The sequence below is a fragment of the Scedosporium apiospermum genome, assembly GCF_000732125.1.
Source record: "Scedosporium apiospermum strain IHEM 14462 chromosome Unknown SEQ_SAPIO_0090, whole genome shotgun sequence".
Lineage (NCBI taxonomy): Eukaryota > Fungi > Ascomycota > Sordariomycetes > Microascales > Microascaceae > Scedosporium > Scedosporium apiospermum.
Genome location: NW_015971791.1, coordinates 698,591 through 711,812, shown reverse-complemented (window position 1 = coordinate 711,812; position 13,222 = coordinate 698,591). Strand labels below are relative to the sequence as shown.

General features: G+C 51.5%; 2 protein-coding genes across 2 annotated transcripts; one reads left to right on the top strand and one right to left on the bottom strand.

Moving 5' to 3' along the window:
• Positions 1–1,609: 1,609 nt before the first annotated feature.
• Positions 1,610–3,059, top strand: SAPIO_CDS4047 (uncharacterized protein; the record flags this gene model as incomplete). The annotated part of the gene is made up of 4 exons (XM_016786698.1): positions 1,610–1,652; positions 2,015–2,119; positions 2,188–2,489; positions 2,565–3,059. 4 exons carry the CDS (start codon positions 1,610–1,612, stop codon positions 3,057–3,059), a joined length of 945 nt encoding a protein of 314 aa, XP_016643674.1.
• A 1,686-nt stretch (positions 3,060–4,745) lies between these two features.
• SAPIO_CDS4046 (DNA topoisomerase 2) lies at positions 4,746–10,030 on the bottom strand (the record flags this gene model as incomplete). Its single annotated transcript, XM_016786697.1, has 4 exons — positions 4,746–6,083; positions 6,184–9,198; positions 9,265–9,891; positions 9,956–10,030. The coding sequence occupies 4 exons, from the start codon at positions 10,028–10,030 to the stop codon at positions 4,746–4,748; spliced, it is 5,055 nt and encodes a 1,684-aa protein (XP_016643673.1).
• Between the last annotated feature and the right edge of the window lie 3,192 nt (positions 10,031–13,222).

The following is a 13,222-nucleotide window of genomic DNA, read 5'->3' as shown; positions in this document are numbered from 1 at the left end:
GTTGACCTTTTCACACGGTGGCTTCAATCCAGAGGTGCCTAATATTTTTTTGAAGAGGGAAAAATAGGCAGCTATGCAAGTCTTGATGCTGTTGCCGTCGCGTGTCCTCTTATTTGTTCTTGAAGGGAGGTGTTGGTTTCAGAAGGGGGAGGGAGGTACATAGAGATCAGATGTACTATTCGGCGAATATGTACCTTTTTTTTTTTTTTTTCTTTCTTTCTTTTTTTTTCTTTTTTTTCCTGTTCTTCTTCTTCTTCTCGTTTGTACCTTCCTCGTCGTCGCATTTAGGTCGAAGACCGTCCGTCAATGCTGGATCCATCACACCATGTACGTAACGGTACTAGGGACTTTAGCGGCTCATAGTGCTAGCTCCAGCGCGATGCGAGCTTTTGCATGAGGTTGTTTGAGCTGTCAAGGTACCGGTACTTCTGTAGCTCTGGTGCGTAATGGGTCATATCGGAATGGTGCTATAACTAAGGGGATTTACAGTGTCTCCACGGACCAAGCCGTCTGGCGGCGTTGCCATAGCTGCCGTAGCACGAAATTTCAAAACGAGATTATTGATTCAAGGGAAACAAACGACGTCCTGTTTTCCCCTTTTTACTGGAAAGAAAATTTGTCAGGCTCGCAGTCGAGAGGAAAGAACTAAGACGGGCAGAGAGAAGACGAATTTTTCTCGCATCTAGAAGCCAGACGCATGGATATTGAGGAACGCCAACCGGAACAGTATGTTCGTCATTGGAGGTTGATAAGAGCAGCTATGATGGAAGAGAGCGTCCTTCGTAGTTTGTATAGCTACAAGCCACAAGCAAGTCGAACAACGCAGCATCGAATGAGAATCCAACCTCCACCCTCAAGGTAAAAGATGTTACAAGGTCCAATATAGCTCTACGAAGTACACTTTGCTACTGTGCTACTCTTCCGAAGAGGAGTATCAATTCAATGTTCTAGAGCCAGCAGTGCGGTGTACCGCAGCGCTGTGTAGTACAGTGCAGTGTACTTCGGGGTTCTGTTTGGGTCCGTTTCCTGGAAGGAAGGAACAAAACAGCCATTCCATCATCAGCAGCATCATCATTGATCCTTGTTGATCCATTTGATCTCATCAAATGTCTCCCACCTCCTTCCTTACCTCATAACCTCCCTCCCACCTTCCCAAACACAAACAAAAGCCGAAAAACCTGACAAATTTTTAATTCCGTAACAAAATCTCAAATCTCCATCACGAGAACACATTCTTCTTCTCCCTCAAATCCGTCTTCGTCGTCGTTGTCTTCTCCAGCCAACAGCTCCGTAACACAAGCTCCACTGAACTCTGATTCCGCCTTCAATCTCCCTCAGACCATATTCCGTACACCCCCTTATCTCAGGCCCCCCCGGCACAACCGAGCTTTCGATTCTCCACAGACGCCATTTCCACACCCAGCTGCAAATTTTATTTGAGAGCAGGAAAAAAAAAGAAAAACAAACGGAAACGAGGAAGTTCGGGATTTCCATCTCTACTGGAAGCTTCGATTTTTCTTTTCTCGTGCCCAATATCGAATCTTCTCAAAACAGCACAAAATCCCACCGCTCTGTGTTAGAAACCGCAGGAATCTGCTGATATTTTACAATGGCCGATACGCTTAGCCATGGCAACGGCACAGCCAAGCCGAGTAAGGTAGGTTTACTTGTTGATATTTTCTTGCAGAAAACATTCGGAGAAGCTGTGGACATGTTGAACTGACGAGGCTTTTGATGCGTTTGACAGTGTTTCGCTCGTTTTCTTCGCTCTCGAAACGATCGGAGCTCGCGATAGCTCCCCTCCCCCCCCTATTCCGATATGAGCTTGTTCATCCTCCTTTTCTCCGCGCCCTCCAGATTACAGCTCTCTAGCTGCCGATCGTGGAGCTGACGGTGGACTGCCCGATTTTCTTGATCGAACGATGGGCTACACGATCTCGAGACGCTTCATTTCTGGCTTTGGTTTTGTTCTTTCTTTTTGGCACTCGAGCTAATCTCTCTTCATCGCAAACAGACAAGGATGACGTTTACCGAAGGCCATCCCCTACCACTCTCACGAATCAGCCCTTGACCCATTATCACTCGTACTTTTTCGATCTTCTCTCGTGGAAGAATCCTCGTACGTATACTCCAAGCTAGAATCCGATCCTTAGCTGTCTCTGATACTGACTGGTGCGCAATTACTAGGTGCCTCCGCCATTGTCTACGCCAGTATCATCTCCCTCATCTTTGCCGCCAGGTATCTCGACGTTATACGATACTTCTTCAAGCTCACCTGGGTCGCGCTTGGTACCACTGTCGCCCTCGAGGTCGCTGGAAAGGTCCTCCTTGGCCAGGGCATTACCTCTCAGCTTCGTCCCAAGAAGTACCATGTGGTTTCTCGCGAGACGCTCGATGCTCTGATAGGAGACGTGCACGAGCTCATCAACTTTTTTGTGATTGAAGCCCAGAGGATTCTGTTTGCGGAGAACATTGGTGTCTCGGCTGGCGTAAGTCTTTTCTGTCTCGGCGTGCGGTGTATTTCGTCTTAGCTTCGGCCCCTGTGCTAACAGAAGAAATTACAGGCCTTCATTGCTGCTTTCGTGTCGTACTACCTCGTCAAGGTCGTTCCCTACTGGGGTCTTGCCATTATTGGCACCACCGCCGTCTTCATGATCCCCCTCGTCTACACCTCCAACCAGGAGCTCATCGATGCCCAGCTTAAGCACGCCTCCGAGCTTGTCAACGCCCAGACTGCCCAGGTCCGAAGCGCCGCCAAGGAGCACACTGCCCACGTCGCCGAGCTTACCAAGCAGTACATGGGTGACTACTCTGCCAAGGCTCAGGGCCTCATCCGCGGCCGATCTGCCTCCCCTGAGGTTCACCCCATCCGCGCCGCTCCCTCGGCCCCCACCACCGTGCCTGTCCCCGCTCTCACCGACGCCGACTTCCCCGCTGCTCCTTCTAGCACCTTGGAGGAGAAGAAGGATAAGGAGGAGGAGGAAGCCGACGGCCACCCCGCCGATTCCGCCGAGCCCGCCAAGCCTGCTTCTTCTGACGAGCCTCTTGTCAGCCTCTAAATAGGGAGGAAGGAGAAGAGAGTCTGTAGGGTTGAATGAGTCACGACGCCTGCGACTTAGCCAAAACCTTGCAGTGTCTTTCTGCACTGAACACGACACAATGTGTGGAAACGAGACCATGTCCAGGCAACGAGAAGCTTTACGAATGCATCCGTCCATCATGTTTTGGTACCTCTTTATTGACGAAATTGCGTAATCGGCTTTTGTTTCTTCATTTTATTTCTTCTTTTACTCGTCTGTGGACTGCCTTTTAATCTCGAAGGGGAAAGGAGCAAACTCTTCTTTCTTGACATGGGAATCTCTCGGAATCGTATGGACAACGCAGCTTCCCATGTTTTTTTTTTTTGTAGGAAAAGGAGAGAGAGAAAGAAAACAAAAGAGGCGTTCTGTTATTTTAACACTACCAAACTTTTGTATCTCCATCTCTTCCCCCCCTTTAAACCCAGCTTTTGTTCTGTTTTTATTTCTCCCAATGAATGGTTTATTTCCTCTTTTTACGGCCAATAGAATTTTTGGGGGGACTGGAGGAAATTGGGAAGAAGGGAGGGCGTCAAGTTTTTATTTCTTGTTCTTTTAATGTTTCTGAAGTCCGAAGTAGCAACAAAGGGATGGAGACGGAAACCGGGGAGGATTGTGCCAGAGGGGACTTCTTTTTGCTTCGCGAGGGACCCCCTTTTGGGAACTAAATTGAATGCTGTTGGTATTGATGCCTTCTTTTTTAATTGTATGGTTTTTAATGCCTCCATGGACTTGGATTCGACTCTTGGAGCTGTGACGATTGTGTGCCTTGTCTGGGGGGTTTCGAGGACACGTCAGAGAAGGCCGGGGTGTGCGAAGCGGTGTAAGTTGGGACTATGCTAGTAAGTTGGATGTTTTTGAAAACGTGTTAGAACATCTTCCAAGGCATCCATGGAAGCAAAAAAAGATGTTGCCTACTCGAACTTGGTTAAAGTCCACCATTTGGTCTTCCCCGGGGAGAAAACTCTGCATGCTGCCTCGTCTCTACGGGGAAAAGAACAAACTGACCATGGCCTCCAGAGCCCCCAGTACGTCTCACTAGCGAGAGACACCCTCGTCTACGTTAGTAGAAACGAGATAAGTTGTTAAAGAGTCGATGTTGGCGGCGGCCTAGTTTACGGAGTTACCTTTCGCCAGATCCGAGTGCTTTACAGGCAGCCCAGATGCCAAGACACCGTAGATGCAAGTGTGGTTCGGAGCAGGCATTCCCAGTCGTAAAAAGGGCGGGTTTACAGTCGGCGGCGTTTGTTACTTCTGTTGTTAGCGAGCTTGACGTGCCACTGCCACCTCTGCCTCATCGCCTCGAGAATCCCGCCGCTGGTTAAGAAATCAGACAAGTTAGCACTCAGACAGTTCAAGTTATAGACAATCTACAGGGTGAGGAGAGCAATATACGGGCGGGATGCTACGAGGTCCTTCTACGACACTCCTACAAAAGCCGTGCAAGAACATACATGTGGATTGAACAATGTTTCATTAAGAACAAAGAAAGAAATCGAATCAAACCAACCGAACAGAGGAAAACACACGTAGCGCCATAAATCACACTTCCCACTCTCCCAACCACCAACTCTCAATCCCGATCCCCGAGGAAAACGTCCCAACCGACAGACGAAGGCAACAACCAAAAAACACGTGGGTACCAAAAGAAAACCTCCCCAAACCAGTTTAATCCGAATCATCCATGCCATAAGGGTCATCACTATCATCACCCTCCTCCTGAGCACCAAACGAATCCTCCTCCTCTTCGTCATCCGACACCACATACCTAGGCTTAGCCTTGGGCTTCGACGCCGCCGCACGCGCAGGGCGACCCCGTCTGGGCGCCGGCGCCGGCGAGCTATCGACCTTGGCGGCGGGAGCGTCGTCTATATCCTCGTCGTCATCATCGTCGTCGAAGATCGTTGGCTTCTTGGTGGCCTTCTTGGCAGCGTAAGCCTTGGCCGCCGGCGAAAGCGTGGTTTGCTTCTTAGCGGCCGGCTTGGCTTTGGTAGTCTTCGCGTCGTCCTTCTTGTTCGTGGAACCGGCGGGACGACCACGCTTCTTCGGCGCGGCAGAAGCAGCCGCAGCGACGGCAACTGGCTTGGGAGCGGGAGCTGGCTTGGCCGCGGCAGCCTTTGCAGGTGGGAAGTCATCGTCGGACAAAAAATCGTCAATGTCGTCACCCTTGATCGACTTTCGCGGCGATGACTTGGCGAGCATCTCGTAATTGGTATCGTCAAAGTCGTCGAAATCAAACGTCTTCGACGGCTTCGACTTCATCTTGGGAAGTGCCGAACTTCCCTGGCTCTCGGGCCGCGACATGGTAAACAGGCTAAGCCTACCGTTGCCGGTGTCCCCATTGGCCCCTTCGGGCTTCTTAATCCCCTTGACCATGGCACTGAAGTCGCCCAGCATCTTGTCCCCGTTCTCCTCGTCAGAGTCCGAGTCGACGATCCACGTCTTGGGCTTAGCTGCAGCTGCGCGCTTAGACCTTGATGGGGCGCTAGCTTCCGATGGCTCAACGGACTCTGACTTCTTGACCGCTGCCGTACTTGACTTGCCTCTACTCAGTGCCGCAAAGTCATTGTCCGAGAAGCCGTCCGATTTATACGCGTCCGAATCGTCTTCTTCCTTGGGTTTCACCGCAGGCTTGGCCGTGAACATCTCGGCGAACCGATGAGCGGACTTCTCTACCTTGGGCGCTGGGGCGGCGGCGGCAGCTCTCTTGGGTCGGCCCTTGGTCTTCTTTCCTGGATCATAATCATCATCGTCCTTGACGGCAGCCTTACGGTCACGCCCGGCACCAATCTTCTTCGAGGCACGACGGCCAAGCCTGTTGATCGACGTCTGGATCTCAGCGTCGAGACGGAGCTGGCGCTCCCATTCCTCAACAAAGGCGTCAAGATCGGCGCACCATAGGTCCTTCTCGCTAAGCGCAAGGAGATCGTCATGCTCTTGCTTCTTCTTCGCAATCTGCTCCTTGAGCTTCTCGAGGCGCTCGGTCGTGAAAGACCAGATGGGCATCTTCGAAGAAAGTCCGTGTTAGCAAAAGATTGCACTTTTCAAAAAGGATAAAAAAAAAAAAAAAAAAAACACCCTGTGCAACGGGCCCCATTTCACTTACCGAGAGTAGGTAGTCGTAGCCTCTCACGCCAGGATCTGTCTCCTTTTCTGCGCCGTCGACACCGCCCTCTTCCTCGTCGTGACCAAGTTCCTCGTCCGTAGACTTCTTCTTGCCCTCAAGAGACTTAGGCGGGAACGCTTCATAGTCCGCTTCACGGAGCTCCTCGATAATTCTGGCCTTCTTCTTTCGGTTGACGACGAGCTTCGTGTCCATGATCTCTTGGATGAAGCGGGCCTGGTTCTTGAGTTTGCGGTAGTCTGAGTGGTACACGCCGAGCCAGTGTTTCTTGCGTTCCGTGTACATTTGCAGTCGGTACACGTAAAATTCTTCCAAGATGTCCTCAACCTTTTCGTACTTGTGAATCTGGCCGTTGACATTGAATGCGACGAGATTGGACGTGGCAATCTGCCTGGTAAGCTTGAAGCGCTCGCCAATGCCCTCCTTCAGGACCGCTTCCCGTGCCTTGTCGTCAGACAACATGATTTCGAAATGCACATTCTTGTGATCGTTGAATTCCTTGTAGTCTTTGATCCACGACGGGCCCTTTACACCGCTAATAACTTCTTCAAGACGAGCCTTGAAATCGTCCGTCCAAGTGCGGATGGGCAATTCGGTGACGATGATCTCATTGGGCGTCTTATCATTTTGATAGGCAATACCGTTGAACTTGTACCGATCCGGCCCGGCGGGCTCAATCGTTCCCTTCCAGCCTCGGAACCAAGGGTTCATGTGCTCGAAGGGCTTTTCCTCATCGTCGCCTTCCTCAAGCCGGCCCATGCGTCGCTTGAGATTGTTGACAATGTCCATGGGATGGTAGTTGGGGATCGAAGTGCTCCAACCAGTACCGATACCATCAGCACCGTTGACAAGAACCATTGGCACGACCGGAGCGTAGACTTTGGGCTCGATTCGCTTTCCATCCTCGAATTGGTAGTCGAGGTTGGGCTCGTCGAGCGCGGAGAACACCTTGCGGGCAAAAGGCGAGAGACGCGTGTAAATGTATCGAGCACTGGCGGCATCCGAACCACCGGCCAAACGAGAACCAAAGTTTCCGCTGGGCTCAAGACAGTTGACGTTGTTCGAGCCCACAAAATTTTGGGCGAGACCGACGATGGTCTGTTGGAGAGATACGTCACCGTGATGGTACGAGGTCAAACTGGAGATGAAACCCGCGAGATCGTTGACTTTCTGATCCTTGACAACATTTCGCTTGAAACAGCCGTAAATGACCTTTCGCTGACCCGGCTTCAAGCCGTCAATGACGGAGGGGATAGAACGGATATTGTCAGCCATGCTGAACAGAATCAGCTCCTTGTTGATAAAGTCGGAATAAGAAATGGTCTTGGTCGACTGGTCGAGATAGGTGCCAGGCACAAAGTTACCCAGCCACTCCTTTCGAGCATCGGCCTTCTTCTTGGAAAAGGCGAGGTCGAGCATGTTGGCTTCCTCGGGTTGCATGACCTCGAACTCCTTCAAGTGAGCGTCGAGGTTGGTGAAGTAAACTTGGGCATCCTCGTTCGAGGAAGTACCCAAACCCTTGAGGTACTTGTAATCCCATCTAGAGAGCTCATTACGGTGGGCTTCCTTCCAGGCCTCGTACTCGGGCTGAGTGAAGAAAGACTTGAGTTTTGTGGGCTTCTTCGGGTTGCTTCCTTGCCAGACCTTGACGATTGGAGTGATAAACTCACGGAAGAACTCAGGAATCTTGAGCAGTGAGGGGTATTGAACCTGAAGGAAGTTGATGAGAAGACCCTTGATGTGACTCCCGTCGTGATCCTGATCCGCCATGATCATAAGATGACCGTAACGGAGCCCCTTGGTATCGGTGTAAACATGTTTATGTTTCAAACCGAGGAACTGCTTGATGTTCTGAATCTCCTGGTTCTTGGTAATCTGATCTATCGATGCATCTCGAACGTTGAGCATCTTTCCTCGGAGCGGGAAGACTCCGATACGGTCGGGATCGAGAATTGCTCGTCCTGCGATGGCCAAACTCTTGGCCGAGTCACCCTCAGTGAGGATCAAAGTGCACTGGTAGCCGTTCTTGGTTCCCGCCAAGTTGGCATCGACAAGCTTGGCATTGTTGATACGGGACCGCTTGTTACCGTCGCTCTTGGCCATCATCTTGTCCGCCTTCTTCTCGGCGAAGTCCATAATCTTTTGGATGGCGTCGGACTTGGTGACCTTCTTGAGAAAGTCCTCAGAGAGGGTGAACCTACTACCGAACTGACTGACTTTCGTCGTCATCTGTTCCTTCGTCTGAGAGGTAAAGGCGGGATTGTCGATAAGACTGGCGATGAAGATGAAGAGGTGATTTCGGATATGGTTTTGCTTCAGACCGTGGCCCTTCGACTTCTTGTTCAAATGGGTGAGCAAGTAACCAGTGATCTGGTCCGTAATATAGTTGACGTGAGTTCCCCCAGAGGTCGTGGCGATGTTGTTGACGAAGGAGATCTGCTGGAAGGACCCGTCTGACACGGCAAATCCGACCTCCCAGCGGCCATTCGACGCACTATCGGTGATGACGGTCGTCTTGACCTCACCACCCTCCTCAGCGACACGCTCACGGCTGATGGCTCGCGCGTACAGCTCGCAGTAGCCCTTGAATCCCTTCAACTTGATTACCTCACCATTGAGGGAAACCTTGACACCCTTTAGAGTACCGGCCATGTCATAAACGCGACGGCAGATGAGGGCCTCGAGATCGTCATCAATACCTGCATCCATCCCAAAGCGAGCAAAGTCGGGGCTGAAAGTAATTCGGACGAAGTTGGCCGTTTTGCTCGAGGTAATCTTCGGCTTCGAGAACTTGCTCATGTTGTCGGTCCAGGTTTCCTTATATCTTTTCCCGTTATCACTATCCTGGATTTCGACGCTGAATTGGTTGCTGAAGATGTTACAGAGCTTGGCACCAAAACCGTTTCGTCCACCAACCGTCTTCTTCTCCAAGTCATCGTAGTTGGAACCGGTCAGAAGCTCGCCGAAAATCATGTGGGGAATGTACATCTTCTCTTTCTATTCAAAATTGTTAGCAAAGAGGACTGCAAATAGTCCACGGATGGATCTAGGCCGGCGACCTACCTCGTGCATCTCAACAGGAATGCCCTTTCCGTTATTCTCCACGCTAATCTCTCCAGTAGAACGGTCGACTGTGACCTTGAGGTACGTCATTGGCGCAATCCCAGGCCCGTCTCTCTGCTTATTGTCGGCGGCGTTGACGAGAACTTCGTCGAAAATCTTGTACAGACCAGGGACATAATTGATCTTGCGCAGCTCCATTTCTTTAGTCTCCTTGTTGAAGACCCATATTTGAGACTCGGTCATCTCGACCGAGCCAATATATGTGTCGGGACGCTTGATGATGTGTTCGAGCTGCGTCAACTTCTGATACGTCTCGGTCGCCGTCTTCTTAGATCCCGCCTTCGGGGGGGCGGCCGCTACAGGAGAGTCGAGCTGCATGCTGTCATTTTCGATCTCATTCAGGGGTTTGCCGCCGCCCACCTTCTTAGACGCTGGTGCTGACTTTTTCTGCTTCTTTGTGCTGGGCGGGGTGTGTGACAGGCCCGAAATGTTGTCGTCTGAATCATCATCGTCGGCGATGGCTTTTGGCCGCTTCTTGCCGGTGAGGGTGGTCTGTGTCAGTTTCTTGGCGGCAGGTTTGGTCGCCTTCGCCTTCGAAGCCTTTGGAGCAGCCTTTGCCTTGGGTTTCTGGGAGCACCAAGTCAGCATTTTCTCAAACCCAATGCGCATGCCGTCCCTCTCTCTCACTTACTACTACCTCTGGACTGTAGGCATCGGACTCATCGTCAAGGCTGACGACCGAGTCATCGAAAGCGTCGAGATTCATAATTCTCGCAGGATTGTCCTGTGGCACACAGGAATGCAATGGTCTGCTTGCTCGGGGTCCTTGAAATTGGATTTTAGTGTTGAGGGTTGCCAGGGAAGCGAAGTGAGCGCAAGAAAAAAAGTTTTCTTCACGTAGAAAACATAAACGAGCGGTGGCAATTGGGGTTTCCCAAAGGAAGGGACGAAGGGGATATGGTTGGAGCCCAGCTCGCCTTCAAGATGTGGTGCAATTGCCCTGATGAAGAATCGTTGGGCGATGTCGATTGTTTGTTGTCGTGATGGTTGATTGGAGCCGCGTAAACAAACTGAGGGGCGCGTTGAAGTCTCCTCAGCATTCGTGATTACGTAATCCGTGTTACAGAAGATTGTGAAGTACCTTGTTACCATGCAACTGCGACCCAATCAAAATAAGCCCTGCCTGGCTCCTTCCTAGCAACGAAAGGAGCTAGACTAAGAGGGGAAAGAGTTTTGGTTTCAGTTGTTACCAGATGGCACAAGGTGGTAGGGATTCCTTTCCTTGCTCAACGTCCATCATCTTCAGCGTCTGTTCTCAAATAACAGCTCCAATCCCAAGATCACAATCAGCTAGGCTCGGATTAATTATCTTAATTGTATGACATTTGACCACCTTCGTATTTTATTAGTTCTCCTGATAGTCTGCTCGATGTTCCCGAGATGGCGCTGCTGGTCCAAAGTCTCGAGGGATAACTTCAAAGTTGGCTTGTGCCCATAAATGGCCCTGGTTGACCCAGCGCGTCTGACGGGATCCAATCCCACAATCAAGGCCGTATGAGACATGATTCACCTGATAAAGAGTCTTGGAAATTGTCTATTACGACAACCTTCCATTCTCGAAGTACGTTAATGGGTGAGCAACGTCGCAAAGTAATGCCCTAACGCATCGACGGACAGGCTATCTCCAGCACTGAAGGTGGTTGGTTATTGGACTGTGAGAGCCTGGATGCTCGCCTCAACAACAGAGCAAAAACCCGACGCCTTTTACTCCCTATATCTATTATGAAGTGGCTGGAAATCTACCTCATTGGTACCTTCCTCCAGCCCCGGGCCCCGAATGTAGCACGCGACGAGGACCTCGCCGTGACACTCGTCTCCGCATCGTGTGACATGGGAAGAAAGGGCGGCCGAACCTGTGCCATCAGTTCTGGGATATTAAGGTTAGTGTCCCCTTTGTCCATACGCCATGTAACAGTGCCGTCGAACCTCCTTCTGCACGTGGTCCGATCAGCTCTGCCTAGGAAGCGGTGCACCGACCACAAGCCAGATCCCCTATCGAGATCAGGTTTGGTCGTCTCGGTAGCCCAACCTGGGTGCTAAGAACTGAGGCAAGAGTCGAGATCTGGGTTTCGATGTTCTGGTCCGGTCATTGCTTCGACAGCCTGCTACACATTCGCTGTTATGTACGCATGTGCACAGCCTCAGCGGTGTCATATCTCACTATTTCAAGGGATGGATGCTGGAATTCCTCAGCCGACACCACAGAATCAGCCCGCGCTATATGGAACGACCAAGTCCTACACCCTCAAGAGTCTCTAGCCGCTTGCGGCATGCCGTACAACTCTCACGCCTCTGCGTGTCTGGGGCCAATACCGAGGCCGCGACACGAGAGGTATTGTCATGGTCCTTGGAAGGACAATATCCCGGAGTCGATGCACACAACCGTCCTCACTTGTTTCCGGTTACACCACACCTTGGACGTGCTAGATATCCTCCCTCTGCCGGCACCTGCTGTGCCACTGCGACCATTGTACTCTCATCTGAAACCCTTTTTCCTCATCAGGAATGTACCTTGTCGGTCAGGTTGATCCGCGACTCTTCTGAATCAGGCAATTCTCTTTTGTGTACCTGAGAGGTGAAAGTCTTCCTGTTATCCATACGTACCTGATGCACAGGGAGACAAGAAATCTTCCATCTGTCGATGTGAATTTGTCGTATGACGTCTTCTCTGGAGGCTCGGATAGCAGGTGGAAAGGCGATTTCCTTGAATTGGGATTTCCGCTGTTTGCCTGCCACGGTCCCCCGTTCCCGGTGCGTCTAGGTTCTAAGAAGGCTCTCTCGGCGCTGCAGAACAGTAGGAGCGGAAGAATGACTTGCCGCCAGGCTGTCCTAGTCGCAAGATGCTCATGCCAACCTCCCTGTCTGGTTCGATGGCGAAGGACTCCAGAAGGAGAACGGAAAATAGCTGTGTCCAATTCAGTTACGCCGTGGGGGGAGAATTGGAGTCTACCTAGTCTTCGCGGGAGGCTGCATGTGGTGAAATACTTACCCGTGAGTGACAACATGGGCTATGCTAAGAACTAGGGACTCGAGGAGCGTGGATCGCCTTTGCTTTGGTGTTCGCGTTTGGTTGGATTAGACAATCATGTCGTGCTGCAATGCTGGGGCTCCGCGGCCGGTGAATTCCTTTCGGTGGAGGGGGAAAAGAGCTGGACTTTGGGACCAATGGGGTAGACTCCAGCGACTCCATCGGGAAGTACATTCCTCAAGCATCCTCACCCTCCCTGCCCCCACTGCTTCTGCCGCCCAGGTTTTCACTTCAGTGGAATGACAGTCGTCGTACTATCCCCTCGCGGGTTTCGAAAGGGCTAGTGGCAGGCCGAAACATGAACAGACTGGAGGTACATTCAACCATATAGCCTAGTACATGTGGCCGGAGGCGCCGGGGGTGGGTGAGTGGGAACCTGCATCTCTCTGGGGATGGTGGCCGGAGAATGCAGAAGAGGCAGTGAAATATCAGGCCAGCCTATTGGCCCGGCCATGTTGAAGCCAATACTGCCCATGCCCCCCATGGATCCTATGGCCCCCCTCCTTCGGACAATTATTTCCCTTGGCCTTGTACGTCAGGTTAAGGCTCGTGGAGTAACAAGGGCTTGGTGATGTGACAGAGCTCCCACCTCCACATCGACGCTGAGATGAGCCAATATGGCACTCGGACAATCGCTTGGCGAGAACTTCTCGAAGAAGCCTTCGAATCTCGCACGAGAGTGCTGAGTTGACAGCGGCTATATGCAGAGGTATTCGCGCGAAGGTGAGTCGCACATAGGCGGGCACTCTCCCCCCCATCTGACAAGAAAAAAAAACTAACTGCAATAAGCTAGAGTGCATGGCCACTCACAGCAGCCATCTCGTGTCGTGTCAGGGTTTCTCTGCTTGACGGAGTCGCTCTCGATCCGCC